The sequence below is a fragment of the Protopterus annectens genome, chromosome 3.part1, assembly GCF_019279795.1.
Source record: "Protopterus annectens isolate FY-2018-M chromosome 3.part1, PAN1.0, whole genome shotgun sequence".
Classification (NCBI taxonomy): Eukaryota; Metazoa; Chordata; order Ceratodontiformes; family Protopteridae; genus Protopterus; species Protopterus annectens.
The window spans coordinates 1,388,698,479-1,388,719,044 of NC_056732.1; the positions used below are offsets into that span (position 1 = coordinate 1,388,698,479).

At 44.9% G+C, this 20,566-nt stretch overlaps 1 protein-coding gene across 1 annotated transcript in view; it reads left to right on the forward strand.

The window, feature by feature from the left end:
* The window catches only part of PPP1R16A (protein phosphatase 1 regulatory subunit 16A), a 1,191,114-nt gene that overhangs the window by 931,579 nt on the left and 238,969 nt on the right, over positions 1 to 20,566 (forward strand). The window contains exon 8 of the mRNA XM_044067426.1: positions 416 to 545. Within this exon, the coding sequence (XP_043923361.1) occupies positions 416 to 545 (130 nt within the window). The remainder of the gene's footprint in view (positions 1 to 415; positions 546 to 20,566) is intronic.

Consider the following 20,566-nt stretch of genomic DNA (forward strand, 5'->3'; position numbering starts at 1 on the left):
ATATCCTCATTATATAATTACAGAGCTTAGTGGATCAGCTCACTGTCTTGGTTAATAACCATAAATGTATATATATATTTTGCACTGCAGTATGCAGTTGCTGTTTTCATTGCATTTAGAATGTTTTTGATGTAGTAGCTGCACCACAAGCCCTGAGAGTGTGTCTTAGTATGTGATGATCAGGGTATTTGACTATCTTAAGATTGTAATATTGTGTCTCTTTGCAGGCTTATGCAAAAGTAACTGCTTCAGCTGCATTTAAAGTATGTCTCAGTGTTAAGCATAGTGACAGTTATAGATAAGCGTAATCTCCTCTCATTTTGTTATTACAGACCTTGCATTTAAAGTATGTGTCAGTATTAAGCATCGTGACAGTTACAGATAAGCTTAATATCCTCTTATTATATAATTACAGACCTTTGTGTTGATGAAGATGTGAGAGTGAAACTGCTGGAGCTGAAAAAGAAACACGATGCAGTCATGAAATCCCAAGACAAGCACAAGTCAGCCCTACAGAGGCGAACCTCTAGTGCAGGGAGCAGAGGGTAAGCCTGTGGTGTATACTTTGTATTTTGTAGTCTGTGTAATTTATTGTAGTTACCACTACTCCAGTTACCAAATTCAACACTGTAACAACAGTACAGATGTTCATCGTGCATACAGCTGCGTAATTTATTGTAGTTACCACTACTCCAGTTACCAAATTCAACACTGTAACAACAGTACAGATGTTCATCGTGCATACAGCTGCAGTCATAACAGATGGGTTCTCCTGCCGTCAGGCGGGTCCTCGGTCGGCCGAATTCCAAAGTCTAGGTCCAGCGTCGGTTGTCGTCGCTTCTTCCCTGACGTCAGTGCGACAGGGGTATAAAGGAACCAGCCAACGCCATTTTCTTCAGTCTCTCTTGCCGCGCGGTGCCCGAAGCAGAAGGAGTTCGCAAGTGCCAGTCGGCCAGCTCCTAAGATTACGAAAATTTGGAAACCGAAGTCTTCTTAAAAGCTAAGTACCCGTTGAAACTTTTCTTGCCTCAGACCGATGTCAGACAAAGTTAATAATTGTATTTCTTGTGGGAAGCAAATACCGCATAAGGATTTCCATTCCCTCTGTATACCTTGTTTAGGCCCAGACCACGACATCTCGGTCTGTCGCTTTTGTGCTACATTCAACAAACGCACTATTAAGCATCGGGCGGAGTTCGCCCAGCATTATTTTGGGAAAGCATTTAATTATACTATGTCGTCGGATACTCTGACTCCGGTTTTGTCTAAAAAACGCAAAGACAAGGACCGACACACGAGGTCCGCGGCCTCTACCGACACCACGCCAAAGCCGACTACACATGGTCCGGTTCTCAGCGAGGCGCCTACGCAGCTCCTGACTACCGACGACACTTCATTGACGGTGTCTCCTGTGCCCAAGGTCGCAGGCTCCTCTGCCCACACCCCGACTACAGATACCGAAGTCACTCTTGGCGTTGAAACTCAGAATGTGGACAGGTCCACCTCCACTCAAGGTGTCTTCAGACCTTCTTCTTTCTCCATCAAGGCTTTCACAAAGTCTAAAGCAACCTTGCACTCTAAGAGACCAGCTACACAGGGCCCATCTCCAGGCCCCATGCCTAAGAAACAGATGCTTAAAATGGCTGAGGACTTAATTACTCTTATCAGAGGTTCTCAGCCCCCACAGGACAAAAGGCCCAGATTGGAGGAAGATTCCCCCTCCTCTGATCAGGGCTCCATTATTTCAGAGCACTCTGATGATCAGGAACATTCTTACTCCCCTTTTGAAGACTCTGATTCGGAGGAATCCATGCCTTCTGTCTCCCCCCCAGAGGATTACTCATTTGGGGAAACTTTGCATACTTTAAGGGAACACTTCCACTGGGAAGGCCAAGATTATTCAGATTCCAAGAAAAGGCTCAGGGAATTTCTCTTGCTACCTCAGCACAGGCCTCTGGCTATACCTCCTGTCTTGGACATCCTAGATGATGTTTATTCGGAGGCTTGCCTTAACCCGGACTCTCTACCTCCAGCTCCAGTTAAGCCGGACAGGTACTACAGGGTTCCTGACTCACACCAGTTTCTATACAAAAGCCATGCTGCTGACCCAGAAACCATCTCACAGGGCCCCAAGGGAGTTAAGGCCTCCATTGCTAAAAATCCATTACCTTCGAGAGAGACTCCAGATCCTTAGAAAGGTGGGGAAAAAGGTATATACCTCGGCTACCTTATCCATGAGGGCCTTAAACTGTCAGTTTCATATGCTAAAATACCAACAGTTTTTGTTATCACAATTGAAAAGTAAAATGTCACAACCTGAACAACCAGACTTGAAGGAGTTGCAGGATTTGATGCATAGTGCAGAACAAGTGGGTAAGCATACCTTACAATGTGGTTTTGATGCTCTAGAGGCCTCATGTAGAGCTGCTGTTACAGGATCAGTCATACGTAGGCATGCCTGGCTCAAGGAACAAGCCTTGCCTGATCATGTCAAAGCTAAATTACTAGCAAGCCCCTCTTCAAAAGGATGTACTATTTGGTGCTAATGCTGAGGAGTTGTTAAGGAAAATGTAGGAAAAGGCTAAATCAATGCAAACTGTGAAAGAATTTCTACAGGTACAACCCCCATGCTTTAGTAGAAATTGGCCTTCCAAAAACTGGTCCTTTCCTGCCACGGACAGACCCCAAAGAGGCAGATACAGGCGCCCGAGGGGCAGAGGACAAGCCCAAGGATCGTTTAGAGGCAGACAATGGCAAGCTCCTACACAAAGAGGTGGTGAGGATAACTCGCAATCTTTCAGAAAGCAAACCCAATGACTTTCCCCTTTGCATGCCAACCAAGTCTCAAATGGCAGCCCCGTTAGGAGGAAAGCTGGCATTATTTTCAAAAAATTGGCATATTGTCACAAAGGACAAATGGATCCTGGACATTATAAACAGAGGCTACAAATTCCATTTTCACACCCTTCCAAAATGAGAGGCATGCCAAACCTGCCACACAATCAAAGGGCAGAGGCACAAAGGCAAATTACAGATCTCATAAACATGAAAGCTATTCAAGAGGTACCTACGCACGAACAAGGTCAAGGTTTTATTCCAGGCTATTTCTGGTGCCAAGGAAGGGAAAAGATTGGAGACCTATTTTGGACCTATCCATCCTAAACACATTTCTACTTGTACCAAAATTCAAGATGCTCACTCTACAGCAACTTCTTCCCATGCTGGGCAAGGAGTCTTGGCTGGTAACATTGGACCTCAAGGAGGCATACCTGCATGTCCCAATCAGACAAAATTGCAGAAGGTACCTCAGATTTCTTGCAGGTTCAACCCATTATCAATTCTCTGCATTGCCCTTTGGCTTATCTACTGCGCCCAGAGTATTCACGAAATGCCTGGCATCAGTAATTGCCTACTGCAGACTTCAAGGGATACAAATATACCCCTATTTGGACGACTGCCTGATCCAAGCGGACAGCAAGCACATTCTTCTGAAACATCTGGCTTATGTAATAATGTTGTTGAACTCTCTGGGATACACAGTCAACAAAAAGAAATCAAGGCTAATACCCTCTCGGAAGATAATTTTCCTGGGTGCCAATTTGGACACAAACACACCCAGATGGCCTACCTCACGCCAGAGAAGCAGGGGCAACTAATTCAATACTTCAGAACACTAGCAAATTGCACCAGGCTGACTGCAAGGAAAATCCTGCAGGCTCTGGGATTCATGGCATCTTGCATCTTACTAATCCCATGTGCAAAGCTGCATATGAGGAAACTACAATGGTACCTAAAAAACATATGGTCTCAACACAGCCACAGTTTGGAAACAATAATACCACTAATTCCATGTCTGCAAAAGGAATTTCTGTGGTGGGCTCAAGCATGTCAAACAAACACAGGTCTTCCATTCAGCAAGCCTCAAGCAAATCAAGTCATCACAACAGACGCCTCGGACTACGCCTGGGGGGCGCACATGACAGATCGGTGTATTCAGGGCAAATGGTCCCAAAAAGAAAAGCACCTTCACATCAATCAAAAAGAAATGCTAGCAGTAATAAATGCTATTATAGCTTTCAAGGACCTTCTACAACCAGGTCAACTATTGATAAGGACGGACAACACCACAGTTATGTGGTACATAAACAAACAGGGAGGAACACATTCTTACCCCCTATGCAGACTGGCCATGTCACTTTGGAACATGGCCATGGACTTACAAATGGAACTACAAGCACAGTACTTGCCAGGCAAGGAAAACATGCTGGCAGACAACCTAAGCAGGAATATGACAGATCCACACGAATGGAAATTGCATCCAAAAGTTTTTACAGAAATAATCCAAGAATGGGGAAGGCCAGACATAGATCTCTTTGCCTCCCACAAAAATCATCAATTGACAAAATTCTGCTCAAGGATTTTCCATCCAAAGGCCTGGAGAGTGGACGCTCTCTCTTTCAGTTGGACATCAATGACAGTTTATGCCTTCCCACCTCTTCCTCTGCTGCCCAAAGTTCTATTGAAGACCAGAGCAGACAGACCAAAGATGATTCTCATTGCTCTGGACTGGCCAAGGCAACACTGGTACCCACTCCTGAGGAGCCTGACGCATTCCCCACCATGGACCCTGCCTCTAATGCCTCTTCTTCTGACTCAGCACAGCTTCAAAACTCTTCACAGCCAGCTAAAAACACTCAATCTAGCCGCATGGAAGATTCCTTAGCATCACAACAGGCCCTACTCTCCAAGGAGGTGCAGGATGTCATTTTGGAGGCCAGAAGGCCATCAACTAGAAAAGCTTACTGCAAAATGGAAACGTTTTGTTTCTGGAATGAGAAAAAGGGCCAGGATCCTGGAAAACTGAATTTACCTCAAATACTACAATATTTGGCTGAACTGCTAAGCAGTGGACTTTTTCTCCTCCATCAAAATCCATGCCTCAGCCATTTCTGCAGAATACAACACTGATCCACCTTTATTCTCTCACCCTCTCTTAAGACAGTTCCTCAGAGGGCTAAGATTTTAAGACCTCCAAGGAAACAACCAATACCTGCTTGGGATCTTAATTTCATTCTGGAAAAACTGACCTTGCCTCCTTTGAGCCAGCTGCCTCATCAGATTTGCAGTATTTGTCCTGGAAAACAGCTTTCCTTCTGGCTATCACCTCAGCTCATAGAGTTTCAGAACTACAGGCTCTCATGGCTGTCCAGCCTTTTATCATCTTCCATCAGGACAGAGTTTCCTTACGAACCAACCCGTCCTTTATGCCTAAAGTGGTATCCAGGGTAGCTTTAAATCAGGCCATACATTTGCCTACTTTTTATCCTAATCCTCAAAACAAAGGGGAGAGAGTACTACATTCCTTGGACATCCACAGACAACTGCGTTATTATTTGGACAGAACAAAGCCTTTCGGAAAATCAGAACAGCTCTTTGTGGCCTATGCGGTAGAAGCTCAAGGAAAGCCAATTTCCAAACAGACAATCTCAAAAATGGATAGCCCACTGCATACGCTTTTGCTATTCCTTTCATGGCAAAACTGTACCTACAGGCATTAGAACTCATTCCACCAGGGCCACAGCCACCTCTGCAGCCTTCCTCAGAGGAGTTCCTACCAAGGATATTTTGAAAGCAGCCACTTTGAGTTCTGTCTGTGCATACCTTCTCCAAGCACTAAAACCTACCATTATACTCCAAATCTAGAGCAGGCTTTGCCACTGCAGTCTTGCAGGGCATTTTGGCTCCTCCTAGTTCCACCTAGTGCCTACCACCCCTTTCTTAGCTTTGGGATTCTACCCATATGTTATGACTGCAGCTGTATGCACGATGAACATAGTACAGTTTTGTACCTACCATAAATGTAGATATTCGAGTGCTAATACAGCTGCAGTCCAGGTTTCCCTCCCTCCTTCCCCTCTTGGGACAGGCCTATAGGCTAACACATCCTCATACAACCTGATTGGGGTATTCATTTATGATGTATTTGCTTGCAACTACTGTATTTTGATTATATTGCACTGCATTATTACACAAATTTATGTATTGCCTTCCTTCTGGGGGCACCTGACATCTGGGGCAAGAAAAACTGAAGAAAATGGCGTCGGCTGGTTCCTTTATATCCCTGTCGCACTGACGTCAGGGAAGAAGCGACGACAACCGACGCCGGACCTAGACTTTGGAATTCGGCCGACCGAGGACCCGCCTGACAGCAGGAGAACCCATCTGTTATGACTGCAGCTGTATTAGCACTCTAACATCTACATTTATGGTAGGTACAAAACTGTACTTTCTGGGAAGAGCTGATTGTTTCAGTTTCCCTGCAACTCTGGAAAGTCATTCAGCTGCCATTGTGTAGCACGCTACTGTATCATGTAGGAACGCCTCAGCATGTCTGACATATTTTTATTTAAAAAAATATATATATATATATATATATATATATATATATATATATATATATATATATATATATATATATATATATATATATATATATATATATATATATATACATATATATATATATATATATATATATATATATATATATATATATATATATATATATATATGTATATATATATATATATATATATATATATATATATATTATATTATATATATATATATATATATATATATATATATATATATATATATACATATATATATATATATATATATATATACACACACACACACACACACACACACACACACATATACACACTATATGGGATGTATCCTGCAAAGGAATGGACATTGGGCCAATATCCAGTAAAGCTTTTGGGCACATGCTATGCATACTGTATGTCCTGGAAGCACGCAGGTATGCTGGTATAAAAGTGGAAGTATGGGTGCCAAAATTTAGAAATATCTTGCCATTGAAAATTGCAGACAGACTTTGGCTTTTCTACATATTCAGTGTCTCAAGTGATTGGCTTGCTTGAACTTTTGGGGAGATCAGGAAACCAATGGCTTAAGCCCCTTAGTTAGATGTAAATGGATACTGGGTTGAGTACCTCAGACATCTCCCTTCTGCTTCCTAATAAAAGGAAACTTGTTAGAGGCTTCCAAAGTGGCATCATCTTTGGCCTATTTTTTCCCTTGATGGTTGACTCTGTTGTGGCATTAACAGGGTCCTTGGACCATTCATTGCATGCTTCAGGCACTCCTGCGACTTCTAGTAGCTTCTAAGAGCTGAAAGTTAAGCACTTCCCCAAAGGCAGGATATGTGTCTACAGGTGAGAAGGGAGAGCCCCATTTAGTGATCTTGGAAGGGGTTGGGTTTTATCCCTTAAATGCTGATGAGGGAATAGGTGCCAGCTTCAGGGACATCTGATGTGATTAGGACTATTACATTAAGTACACCTAGAAGGAAAATTTGAATGGCTAAGCATCTTTCTCTTCCTTTAATCCTGTTGGCCAAAGGGGAATGGTACAGTTTTGTCAAAGGGCTTTTCAAAGCCTTTCAGTCTTTACAGTCTGGTTCTTCTTATGTGGAAAAGAGGTAGTCTCCTTCTCTTCTGGTAGTGACTCCCAGTCAGATTTAGAGGAGGCAGGACTGAATTATGCTTCTCAAGTTTCCTCTTCTGACTCTTTGGAACCAGTCTAAGGAAAATATGTTCTCAGATTCTCCTGTAGAGGAAATATCTTTTTTGGATACTCTATCTAAGATGAAGGACCTCTACAAATGGAAAATAAATCTTTAACACAAAAGAGGTATTTTGAATTCCTTCAGGTAGAAATGTGTAAACCCTTTCCCATTCCCTCTTACTGGTGCTCTGGAGGACAGGTGGTGTCCTGCGCCCTGAAGACCTAATAGGCTTTGTAAAGTACTTCAGGTCAACAAATCCTTTTTCATAACCTTTTGGTGGACCCAGCTATAATTTCCTTACCAGAATTTAGAAATTATCAGTAGCCATGTTCCAGCAGGCAAGGATGGAAGGCCTTTTGTTAGGTATGGGGGAAAAAGTCTGTACATCTTCTGTCTTAGCCTTTAGGGCAGTCAGTTGTCAGGCTCACATGGCTAAATATCTGCTGACACCACTTGCAGATATGAGTAAAACTATTGCTGATTTACCTGTCGTTATGAGACAAAATCCTCTTTATTCATCTTCAACTCATCCCTTGCCATGGGGAAAGTTCCCTTGTGTTTCAAGGAAACAAGTATTGTCCCACTTCTGAAGAAACCCAACCCTACTTGCCTCAATGACTTCAGACCGGTTTCCTTAACCTCAAACATCATGAAGTGCTTTGAGAGGATTGTGAAGAAACATTTGTCTGCGAGCCTGCCTAAGTCCTTTGATCCACTCCAGTTTGCATACCAGGCAAATAGATCGACTGCGGATGCTATATCCATCACACTACACCTTGCATTAAAACACCTAGAAGGAAGGAACAACTACATGAGGATGCTGTACATCGACTTCAGTTCTGCGTTCAACACTATGATACCGATGCAACTGGTGGATAAGCTCGTGAAACTCAAGCTAAAAAAGCACCTATGTAACTGGACTCTTGACTTTGTAACTGGTAGACCCCAGTGGACATGCACTGGAAACCACACCTCTCAACGCATAGTCCTGAATACTGGTGTACCCCAAGATGTCCTTCAAGAATGCAACTGCAGTCATAACATATGGGTTGTCCTGCCTCAGGCAGCCCTCGGTCGGCCGGATTCCAAAGTCTGGGTCCGACGTCGGCTGATGTCGCATTTCTCTCCGACGTCAGAGCGGCTGGAGTACATAAGCATCAGCCGACGCCATTTTCTTCAGTCTTTCTTGCCGCGCGGTGCCCGAAGCAGAAGCGGTTCGCAAGTGCCGGTCGGTCAGCTCCTGTATTCTTCGATTCCGAAGTCATCAAAAAAGCTAAGTACCCGTTGGGGACCTTTTCTTGCCTCAGCCGATGTCAGAAATTACTGAAAAAGTTAACAATTGTCTTTCTTGTGGTAAACAAATACCTCATAAGGATTTCCACTCTTACTGTCTTCCTTGCCTTGGCCCAGACCACGACGTTTCGGCCTGTGTAGCCTGTGCTCGCTTCAACTAGTGCACTCTCAGGCGCCGGGCGGAGTTCGCTGAAGATTTTTTCGGTGACAAATTTGCTTATACAATGCCGTCGGAACTTCCGACATCGCAAACTCCCAAGAAACGTAAAGACCGGGACCGACATCCTCGGCCCGCGTCTACCACCGACTCCACACCAAAACCTACTGCGAGTGCTCCGGTTCCCTCTGAGACGGTTTTTCCACCGCTCCGAACCGAAGACACCGCATTACCGAGGACTCCGATTCCGGATATCCACGCCAGTTATTGATTTTCCTTCGGATACCGAAACCGAGGAAATGCCCGAGACCATTGCTGTAGATAAGGTCACTCCTGCACGTGGAGCTGCCAGGCCTCCTATGGCCATGTCTATTAAGGCCTACACTAGGACTAAGGCAGCCAGCAAGACCAAGCATCTTGCTGCTAAAGCCTTGCCTCAGCCTACTCCAGAGACACAAATTATGACTATGGCTGCTGACTTAATTTCTATTATTAGAGGTTCACAGGCCCATCCTGAGAGAGGATCCCAGCCTCCTTCTGATAAAAGGCCCTGGGTTGAACCCTCTGACCCTATTCCTTCAGATGTAGATTCTGAGGACTCTGTCCACTCTGATGGCCAGGAAGAGCTCTTCCAGACCTATGAGGACTCGGATGCAGAGGATTCCATCCCCTCGGCCTCCCCTCCTGAGGATATTTCTTTTGGGGAAGTTTTGCATACCATGAGGGAACATTTCAAGTGGCAAGGCCAGGAATATTCTGATTCCAGAAAGTGCCTTCGAACTTTCCTTAAAAAGCCCCAGCACAGGCCCCTAGCTATTCCTCCTGTGCTTGATGTTTTGGATGATTTATATTCTGACTCTAGTGTTACCCCTGATTCGCTTCCTCCTGCTTCAGCTAAGCCAGAGAGGTATTACAGGGTCCCAGAAACACATTCCCATTTATTCAGGGCCCATACTGCTGATTTGGAAACTATTTCTCAGGGACCTAAAGGTGTTTCAGCTTCCACCTCTAAAAATCCTTTGCCCTCCAACAGGGAAGCTAGGTCATTAGAGAGATGGGGTAAAAAGGTTTACACCTCCACTACTTTATCTATGAGAGCTTTGAATTGCCTTTTTCATATGTTACAATATCAGGATTTCCTGTTAGAAGATTTACAGAAAACATTGGCCTCTCCTGATCCTTTAGACAGGAAGTCTTTGCAGGAAGCTGTACATAACTCTCAGCAAGTAAGCAATCACTTCCTGCAGTGTGGATATGATGCACTGGAAGCTTCATGTAGGGCAGCTATGACAGGGGCAGTCATTCGTAGACATGCATGGTTAAAAGATCAACCTCTACCAGATCATGTAAAGGCAAAACGTTTGGATGCACCTTTAGAAAAGAACAAGCTTTTTGGTGCTAATGCTAAGGATGTGTTAAAGTCCATCGAGGAAAAAGCAAAATCAGTTCAGACGGTGAAAGATTTCCTCCAGGTTCAACCCCCCAGATTCAGTAGGAATTGGCCTTCAAAAAACTGGTCCTTTCCTAATCCTGAAAAATTTCAAAGGGGTAGAAACAGACGTGGCCGAGGAAGAGGACAGTACAGAGGTCCTTACAGGGGACGACAATGGCAGCCAGCAAACCAAAGAAGTGACACAGGGGTTTCACCTGCCCCACAGCCACAGTCTCAATGACTTTCCTCTACTTCCGCCTGCCAGGGAACAAATAGAAGCTCCTTAAGCGGAAATTATCTCTGTTTGCAGACAATTGGCACAGATTGACAAAGGACAAATGGATTTTGGACATTATAGACCGAGGTTACAGGTTCCATTTTCATACCTTACCAAGAAAACAAGGCATGCCAAACCTACCACAAAACCAGAGGGCAGAGGCTATCAAGCAAATCTCTTTGCTGACTCTGATGAAAGCAATAGAAAGAGTTCCACAACAAGAACAAGGCCAGGGGTTTTACTCAAGACTGTTCCTTGTTCCAAGAAAAGAATCTCAATGGAGACCAATACTGGATTTGTCCGCATTAAACACCTTTCTCATAGTACCAAAGTTCAAAATGCTGACTCTACAGCAACTCCTTCCCATGCTGGGCAAGGGGTCTTGGCTGATTACTCTGGACCTCAAGGAGGCATACCTGCATGTCCCTATCAGACACAGCTGCAGAAGATACCTCAGATTTCTTGCAGGGCCAGAGCATTATCTATTCTCAGCATTGCCATTTGGCTTATCTACTGCGCCCAGATTATTCACAAAATGCCTGGCTTCAGTAATTGCTCATTGCAGGCTCCAGGGGATCAAATTTACCCGTACCTGGACGACTGCCTCATACAAGCGGACGACAAATTGATGTTGACAAAAAACTTGGACTATGTCATACGATTACTTCAAGCTCTGGGATACACAGTCAACTTCCAAAAGTCAAGACTTCAGCCATCCCAGCAAATAATCTTCTTAGGAGCCAAATTAGACACAGCCTCTCAAATGGCTTACCTAACAGAAGACAAGCAAGAGAAGTTAACTCATTTCAAAGATTTGGCAAAACTTACCCAGATGACTGCAAGGAGATTCCTACAGGCCCTGGGTTACATGGCATCCTGCATTCTCCTGGTTCCATTAGCAAGACTACACATGAGAAAGCGTCAATGGTACCTAAAAAGCCTATGGTCTCAGCACAGCAACAACTTAGAGACAACCATACCGCTCATTCCATGCCTACAAAAGGAATTCCTATGGTGGGCCTCGGTAAGCCAGGCAAACACAGGTATGTCATTCAAAAAACCACAGATAACACAGACCATGACCACAGACGCCTCAGACCTTGGATGGGGGGCGCACATGGAAGGCAGGTGTATACAAGGACAATGGTCTCCAAAGGAAACACACCTGCATATAAACCAAAAGGAAATGCTGGCAGTAATGCATGCCATCGAGGCCTTTCAACACCAACTTCAGCAAGGCCATCTACTGATACGAACAGACAACACCACTGTGATGTGGTATATAAACAAGCAAGGGGGCACCCATTCCTACCCCCTTTGCAGACTGACAATGCAACTTTGGGAAAAATCACTGAGCCTAAACATTCAGTTACAATCCCAGTTTGTTCCAGGCAAAGACAATGTGCTGGCGGACAGCCTAAGCAGGAATTTCACAGATCCACACGAGTGGAGGTTACATCCGAAGATCTTCACACCGCTCACTTCGACATGGAGCAGGCCAGAAGTAGACCTTTTTGCCTCTCACCTCAACCATCATCTACAAAAATTCTGCTCAAGGACATACCATCCACAAGCTTGGAAAACAGATGCTCTCTCGTTCAACTGGAACTTCCTAAAAATCTATGCATTCCCACCTCTGCCACTGATGACCTCAGTATTACTAAAGATCAAAGCAGAGAGACCCAAGGGGATCCTAATAGCTCCGGACTGGCCAAGACAGCACTGGTATCCACTACTACGGAGCATATGTCACACCAAGAAGTGGGCCCTTCCCCAATGGCCTCTACTTTTGACTCAACACAACTTCAAAACAGTGCATCCAAACCTTCAGACACTGCAGCTAACAGCCTGGGAGATCCCATGAATAACCTCAACCTATCTCTCTCCAAGGAAGTTCAGCGGATACTAACAGAGGCTCGAAGACCATCCACTAGAAAGGTTTACTTAGCAAAATGGAAGAGATTCAGCATTTGGAATACCAGCAAGGGACATGATGCATCATTATTGAACATCCCACTCATCCTGGAATATTTGGCAGATCTGCTAAAGAATGGACTCTCATATTCTTCCATAAAGATACATGCATCAGCTATTTCAGCTAGATATAACACTGATCCTCCTGTCTTTTCACATCCTTTGCTAAGGCAATTCCTCAGGGGAATCAAGAACATTAAGCCACCAAGAAAGGCTCCAGTACCAGCCTGGGACCTCAATTTTGTCCTAGAAAAACTGACTCTACCTCCATTTGAGCCAGCAGCTTCAGCTGATTTGCAATTTCTCTCATGGAAGACAGCTTTCCTGTTGGCAATTACCTCAGCAAGAAGGGTTTCGGAACTGCAGGCCCTAATGGCAATACCACCGTTCATAATTTTCCACAAAGACAGGGTTTCATTAAGGACCAACCCTACTTTTATGCCAAAGGTGGTATCTAGGGTTTCTTTAAATCAAGCTATTCATCTGCCTGCATTCTTCCCCAATCCTGAGAATAAGGGGAAAGACTGTTGCATACCTTGGACATTCACAGACAACTCCGATACTACCTGGACAGAACCAAGACCAGTAGGAAGTCTGAACAACTTTTTGTAGCTTACGCCCCTGCAGTCCAAGGAAAAGCAATTTCAAAACAGACTATTTCAAAATGGATTGGACATTGCATCAGATTCTGTTATTCCTTTCATGGAAAGACTGTTCCAGCCAATGTCAAACCACATTCCACCAGAGCTACAGCCACCTCTACAGCATTCTTAAGAGGGGTGCCTACTAAGGACATTCTAGAAGCTGCTACATGGAACTCCATGCATACATTCTCCAAACACTACAATCTCCCTCTATACTCCAGATCCAGAGCAGGCTTTGCTTCGGCAGTCCTGCAGGGTTTGATTGCCACACCATCTTTTTCCTAGAGCATTCCTCCTCCCCCAGCTAAGCTATGGTATTCTACCCATATGTTATGACTGCAGTTCCATTCTTGAAGGTCATAGTACAGTTTTGTACCTACCATAAATGTAGATGTCCGATAGATATGCAACTGCAGTCGGATTTTCCCTCCCTCCATACCCCTCTATGCCTAGGGTCCACTCCTATCCCTGTTTCTCTTAGCTGGGGATATCTGTTATGGTGTATCTGTTTATTGCTCATTTATTTGTCTGGAATCCTGTTTTTGTCTTCCAATTTGATTACAGCCTTCCTTGGAGGGCACCTGGCATCTGGGGCAAGAAAGACTGAAGAAAAATGGCGTCGGCTGATGCTTTTGTACTCCAGCCGCTCTGACGTCGGAGAGAAATGCGACATCAGCCGACGTCGGACCCAGACTTTGGAATCCGGCCGACCGAGGGCTGCCTGAGGCAGGACAACCCATATGTTATGACTGCAGTTGCATATCTATCGGACATCTACATTTATGGTAGGTACAAAACTGTACTTTTGTGTGCTCAGCCCCTTGCTCTTCACCATCCTCACCCATGACTGCACTGCAAAACATAAGTCAAACCATATTATAAAATTTGCTGGTGATACCACAGTCGTGGGTCTCATTAGCAGTGGGAATGAACATAACTACAGGGATGAGTTGAACACTTTTGACTGCCTGGTGTGACAGGAACAATCTGGACCTGAATGTTAATAAGACCAAAGAAATGATTATGACCTTCACGAGAAAGGCAACAGTTCACCCACCACTCAGTTCCTGGGCCTTCACATCTCTGATGACCTCTCCTGGGCTGCTAACACCAACCATATAGTCAAGAAGGCTCAACTGAGACTTCACCTCCTGAGAAAGCTCAAAAAGGCCAGGCTCCCACTGTCTGATCTTACCACTTTTTACAGGGGTGCTATCGAGAGCATCCTCACTAGCACCTTCTTAGCATGATTCAACAACTGCACATCTGCTGAGATGAAGAAACTACAGAGGGTGGTGAGGGTGGCTGAGAAAATCTTGAGCACAAACCTCTCTTTTGTTTAGGAGCTTTTCTTTACAAGAGTAAGAAAAAGAACATATAAAATACTTGCTGATTCGACCCATCCGCCCCACAACTGGTTCTTACAACTTGCGTCTGGAAGGAGGTACCGCAGCTTCTGCTGTAGGACTACCATATTCAGGAACAGTTTGTATCCTACAGCTGTGAGACTTATTGATACAGACACCAACCATAATACATGATACATTGAAGCCTCTTTTTTTCATTTAATCCTGCTGCTCAGAGCAATTACCGCCATCATTACCATTATGTAATGTGATGGCTGTACTGAGAGGTTAACAAGTGCAATATGGTAACTAAACAGCTGCTATTCACTAGTCTCTATTTATTCTATATCTTAACAATGTAGGGGTTTGTTGGTGGGTATTTATTTATTTATCACTGAATAATGGATATTGAATGTGTTTATGTAATGTGAACTACCCCTTGCATATCATACGCATTATTTTCTTTCTTATGTTATTCTTTGATACCGCTTTATCTATGTTATTTGCACTGCATTTCTCTCGTGAGCTGACATTTGTAATTTCGTTTATTGTCATTTAGGACCACACAAGTACAGCCTAAAGTTTCTTTGAATCAACATGACAACTTCTTTCTCTCAAATAACCAATCATGTTTTGAAGTGCTCATGTGATGCAGTATCCCGAACTGCTGCTACAGGTTCTGTGGTGTGCAGATATGCTTGGCTTAGATTACAAAATCTTCCTAAAGTTACAAATCCAGATACTTAATGCTCCCTTTGACAAATAAGTACCATTTGTCGCCTCTTCAACTGAGATTTTAAAATGATTTGATGAGAGGGGGAAGCTTATCTAGGGGTTAAGGAGATTTTTAGTCACCATTCCAAAGTACAAGAGAAACTGCCCTCCACTTTTGGGCCCTTTTTTAGGAAATCCTTTAATCAATCCCAAATGAAGTCTGATAAACAACAGTATGGAAAAAGTAGTACAGAGATCCAAAGGAAGAAAACAGGAAATGAACTCCTGCTCCATTCCAGACCAAGGAAGAATACATAACTATCTTTTTCTTCCATCCTGATCTCCTCCCCTCCCTGGCCATCCTCTCAGTCTAGCAGGGCGTTCTGTCTTTAGAAACAAATCACAACTGATTTCTGAGTACAAGAAATAGTTCAAGATGGATGCAAGTGACAACGGATCTCTTTCCCTCCAAGAGTCCTCCACACCCAGGAAATCAGACTTGTCTGTTTCCTCCAATTCTATCCATTATGTTATCTCAAGGCATCGTATAACCAGTTCCAAAACATCAACACAACAAATGAGTTTATTCAAGGATATTCCTAGTATCCAAAAGAGAGGGAACCTGGAGACCTCTGCTGACCTGTATTTTCTCATTCTCTTTATAAAAGTTCCAAAATTCATGCATCTCTGTAATATTATACTGTTGTACTTATTCTTGTACTATTACCGTACAATACTTTGTTTAACTGTGGAGCTTTTCTCCTCGGGCCTCCACTGAAAATGGGTTTCCGACCCAGTGGACTTTCCCGATCAGCAAATGTCAATAAATAAATAAATAAGAAAATTCACCCTTCAGACATTTTTGTGTCATTCCAAGGAGATTCAGTTCCTGTCTGCCTGATGAGCTATGGTTGACAAACCTCGCTGCTTTGCCAGAGACTGATGTTCATCGTGCATACAGCTGCAGTCATTACAGATGGGTTATCCTGCCGTAGGGGTCCTCGATCGGCAATTCAAAGTCTAGGTCCGGCGTCGGTTGTCGTCGCTTCTTCCCTGACGTCAGTGCTGCAGGGGTATAAAAGAGGCAGCCGACGCCATTTTCCCCAGTCTTTCTTGCCGCGCGGTGCCCGAAGCAGAAGCAGTTCGCAAGTGCCGGTCGGCCAGCTCCTGAGATTTCAAAGTATTTCAGCGAAGTCTTCTTGAAAGCTAAGTACCCGTTGAAACTTTTCTTGCCTCAGACTGATGTCAGACAAAGTTAATAATTGCATTTCATGTGGGAAGCAAATACCGCATAAGGATTTCCACTCTTTCTGTATACCTTGCTTAGGCCCAGACCACGACGTCTTGGCCTGCCGTTTTTGTGCTAGATTCAACAAGCGCACTATTAAGCGTTGGGTGGAGTTCGCCCTTCACTTTTTTGGCAAAAAATTTAATTATATTATGTCGTCGGATACTCCGACTCCAGTTTTGAGCAAAAAACGCTAAGATAAGGACCGACATACGATGTCCACGCCATCTACTGAAACCACGCTAAGGCTGACTACCGGTTCTCCGGTACTCAGCGAGGCACCTACGCAGCCCCTGAGTACCGATGACACTACATTACCGGTGTCTTCAGTACCCGAGGTCGCAGGCTCCTCGACCCCCATTCCTACTACAGATACCGACGCCACTCCTGGCGGGGAAACTCAAAATTTAGACAGGCCTGCCATTTCACAAGGGGTCTTCAGGCCTTCCTCCTTCTCTGCTAAAGCCTTCACTAAATCTAAAGCAGCCATGAAAACCAAAAAACAGGTTCCTCAGACCCCCTCTCAAGGCACCATGCCTAAAAAGCAGATGCTTAAAATGGCTGAGGATTTGATTACTCTTATCAGGGATTCTCAACCCCCCCCTCTGACAAAAGGCCCAGATTAGAGGAAGAATACCCTTCCTCAGATCAAGCTTCTATTACCTCAGAACTATCTGAGGACCAGGATTATGCCTATTCTCCATTCGAAGACTCTGATGCAGAGGAGTCTATTCCTCCCGAGGACTTCTCTTTTGGGGAAACCCTGCATACATTGAGGGAACACTTTCACTCGGAAGGCCAAGATTACTCAGATTCCAAGAAAAGGCTCAGGGAATTTCTTCTGCTCCCCCAGCATAGGGCCCTGGCTATCCCTCCTGTTTTAGATATATTGGATGATGTGTACACAGAAGCCAGCCTTAACCCAGATTCTTTGCCTCCAGCTCCTGTTAAACCAGACAGGTATTACCAGGTCCCTGATTCTCACCAGTTCCTATATAAAAGCCATACTGCTGACCCAGAAACAATTTCACAGGGTCCCAAGGGAATTAAGGCCTCTACTGCTAAAAACCCATTACCTTCAGAGAGAGATTCCAAAGCTTTAGAAAGGTGGGGGGAAAAAGGTGTACACCACGGCCACTTTAACCATGAGGGCATTAAACTGTCAGTTCCATATGTTAAAGTATCAACAGATGTCCTTCAAGGATGCATCTGCAGTCATAACATATGGGTTGTCCTGCCTCAGGCAGCCCTTCGGTCGGCCGGATTCCAAAGTGTGGGTCTGGCCTCGGCTGATGTCGCACTTTCCCCGACGTCAGAGCTTCTGGGGTATAAAGGCATCAGCCGACGCCATTTTGTCAGTCTTTCTTGCTGCGCGGTGCTCGAAGCAGAAGCTGTTCGCAAGTGCCGGTCAGTCAGATCCAGAGATTTCAGCTACCGAAGACTTCAAAAAAAGCTAAGTACCCCGTTAGGGACTCTTTCTTGCCTCAGCCGATGTCAGACAAAGTAAATAATTGTTTAACTTGTGGGAAACAAATACCTCATAAGGATTTCCATTCTTACTGCCTTCCTTGTTTAGGCCCAGACCACGTATCAGCTTGTTTAGCCTGTGCCTCCTTCAACCGACGGACTCTTAGGCGTCGGTGAAGTGCTGAAATTTTTGGAACCGCTTTTGCATATAAAATGCCGTCGGAGACTCCGACGCATATGGCCAAAACCGCAGGGGAAAGGACCGACACTGCCCGTGGTTTCGGCTGAAACCGGTTAGGCCTACATGAGTGTCTCGGTTCGGCTGAAACCGAGTCCTCTGTTCTTACTACCCGAAACCATACCTCCGACAACCGAGGCCAGAGAGGCCCGGCTGAGTCGGCTTCAGAAATCCCTACCGAGCTAGCCAAGAATTGTCCGACACCATTCCATTGGACATTTCTACACCTGCACGTGGGGCAGCTAGGTCCCCAGCTTCTATGTCTATTAAGGCCTTCTCCAGGGCTAAAGCTGCCAAACTTTCAAAAGCTTTACCTGCCAAATCCACTTCACAGAGGCCTTCCTCAAGTTCTCAGATTCTCAGTCTTGCTGAGGACCTTATATCCTTAATTAGGGGTTCCCAACCTCACCCAGACAGGGCCTCCCAACCTCCACCTGACAAAAGGCCTAGGACTGAACCCTCTGAACCTCTCTCCTCTGATTACTTCATGGATGGATCTGATTTGTCAGACCATCAGGAAGGGGCCTATTCACCTTATGAGGATTCAGATGCAGAAGACTCTATTCCTTCGGCCTCCCCTCCTGAAGAATTTTCCTTTGGGGAGACTTTGCACTCAATGAGGGAACACTTTCAATGGCAGGGTCAGGATTTTTCTGATTCTAGAAAAAGATTAAGGACATTTTTACATTTGCCCCAGCATAGGCCCTTAGCCATACCACCAGTGCTAACTGTAATTGATGATGTGTATAATGATGTCAGATGTCCTTCAAGGATGCATCTGCAGTCCTTACAAATGGGTTGTCCTGTCGTCAGGCAGCCCCTCGGTCGGCCGGATTCCAAAGTCTGGGTCTGGCCTCGGCTGGTGTCTCGCTTCACCCGACGTCATAGCTGCAGTTATTCGGGTATAAAGGCATCAGCCGACACCATAGCTGCAGTTATTCGGGTATAAAGGCATCAGCCGACGCCATTTTCCTCAGTCTTTCTTGCCGCGTGGCGCCCGAAGCAGAAGCTGTTCGCAAGTGCTGGTCGGTCAGAACCAGAGATTACTACTACCGAATACTACTTCAAAGACTTCTAAAAAGCTAAGTACCCCGTTGGGGACTCTTTCTTGCCTCAGCCGATGTCAGAAAAAGTGAATAACTGTTTAACTTGTGGGAAACAAATACCTCATAAAGATTTCCACTCTTACTGCTTACCTTGTCTAGGCCCAGACCACGACGTCGCAGCTTGTCTAGCCTGTGCTTCTTTTAACCGGCGGACGCTTAGACATTGGTCGGAGTTTGCTGAGGAGTTTTTCGGTTCCGATTTTGCTTATATTATGCCGTCGGATCCTCCGAATTCGCAAATATCTAAGAAACGCAAGGAAAAGGACCGACACTCGCGGTCTGCGGTTTCAGCCGAAACCACGGTTAAGCAAACCGCGAGTGTCTCGGTTTCGGCTGAAACCGAGCAAGCGGTTCCTCCTTCAGCCGAAAACATCCCTTCTGCCGAGGCCTCTTCCAACCTCGTGGAATCGGCTTCTGATATTCCACCTGCTGTTACAGTTTCTCAGGAATTATCAGACACTATTCCTTTGGATATTTCAACCCCTGCACGTGGAGCTGCTAGGCCACCTGCAGCCATGTCCATTAAGGCCTTTGCCAGGGCTAAAGCAGCTAAAACTACTAAATCTGTGCCTGCTAAGCCCCCCTCTCACAGACCTAGCTCCAGTTCACAAATGCTTAGTTTAGCAGAGGATCTCATTTCTTTAATCCGAGGATCCCAACCTCAACCAGACAGGGCCTCTCACCCGCCTCCAGAGAAGAGGCCTAGAGCAGAGCCCCCTGAGCCAGTTTCTACAGATGATTCCTCTAATGACTCAAATGATACAGACCCTCCAGAGACCCCATACTCACCTTACGAAGACTCTGATGGTGAAGAGTCCATTCCTTCTGCCTCTCCGCCTGAGGAATTTTCCTTTGGGGAAACCCTGCATGCAATGAGGGAGCAATTTCAGTGGCAGGGCCAGGATTTTTCAGATTCCAGAAAAAGGCTTAGAACTTTTCTACATTTACCACAACATAGGCCTTTAGCCATACCTCCAGTTCTTTCTGTTGTAGATGATGCATTTAATGATGCTTGTACTGCTCCTGATTCTCT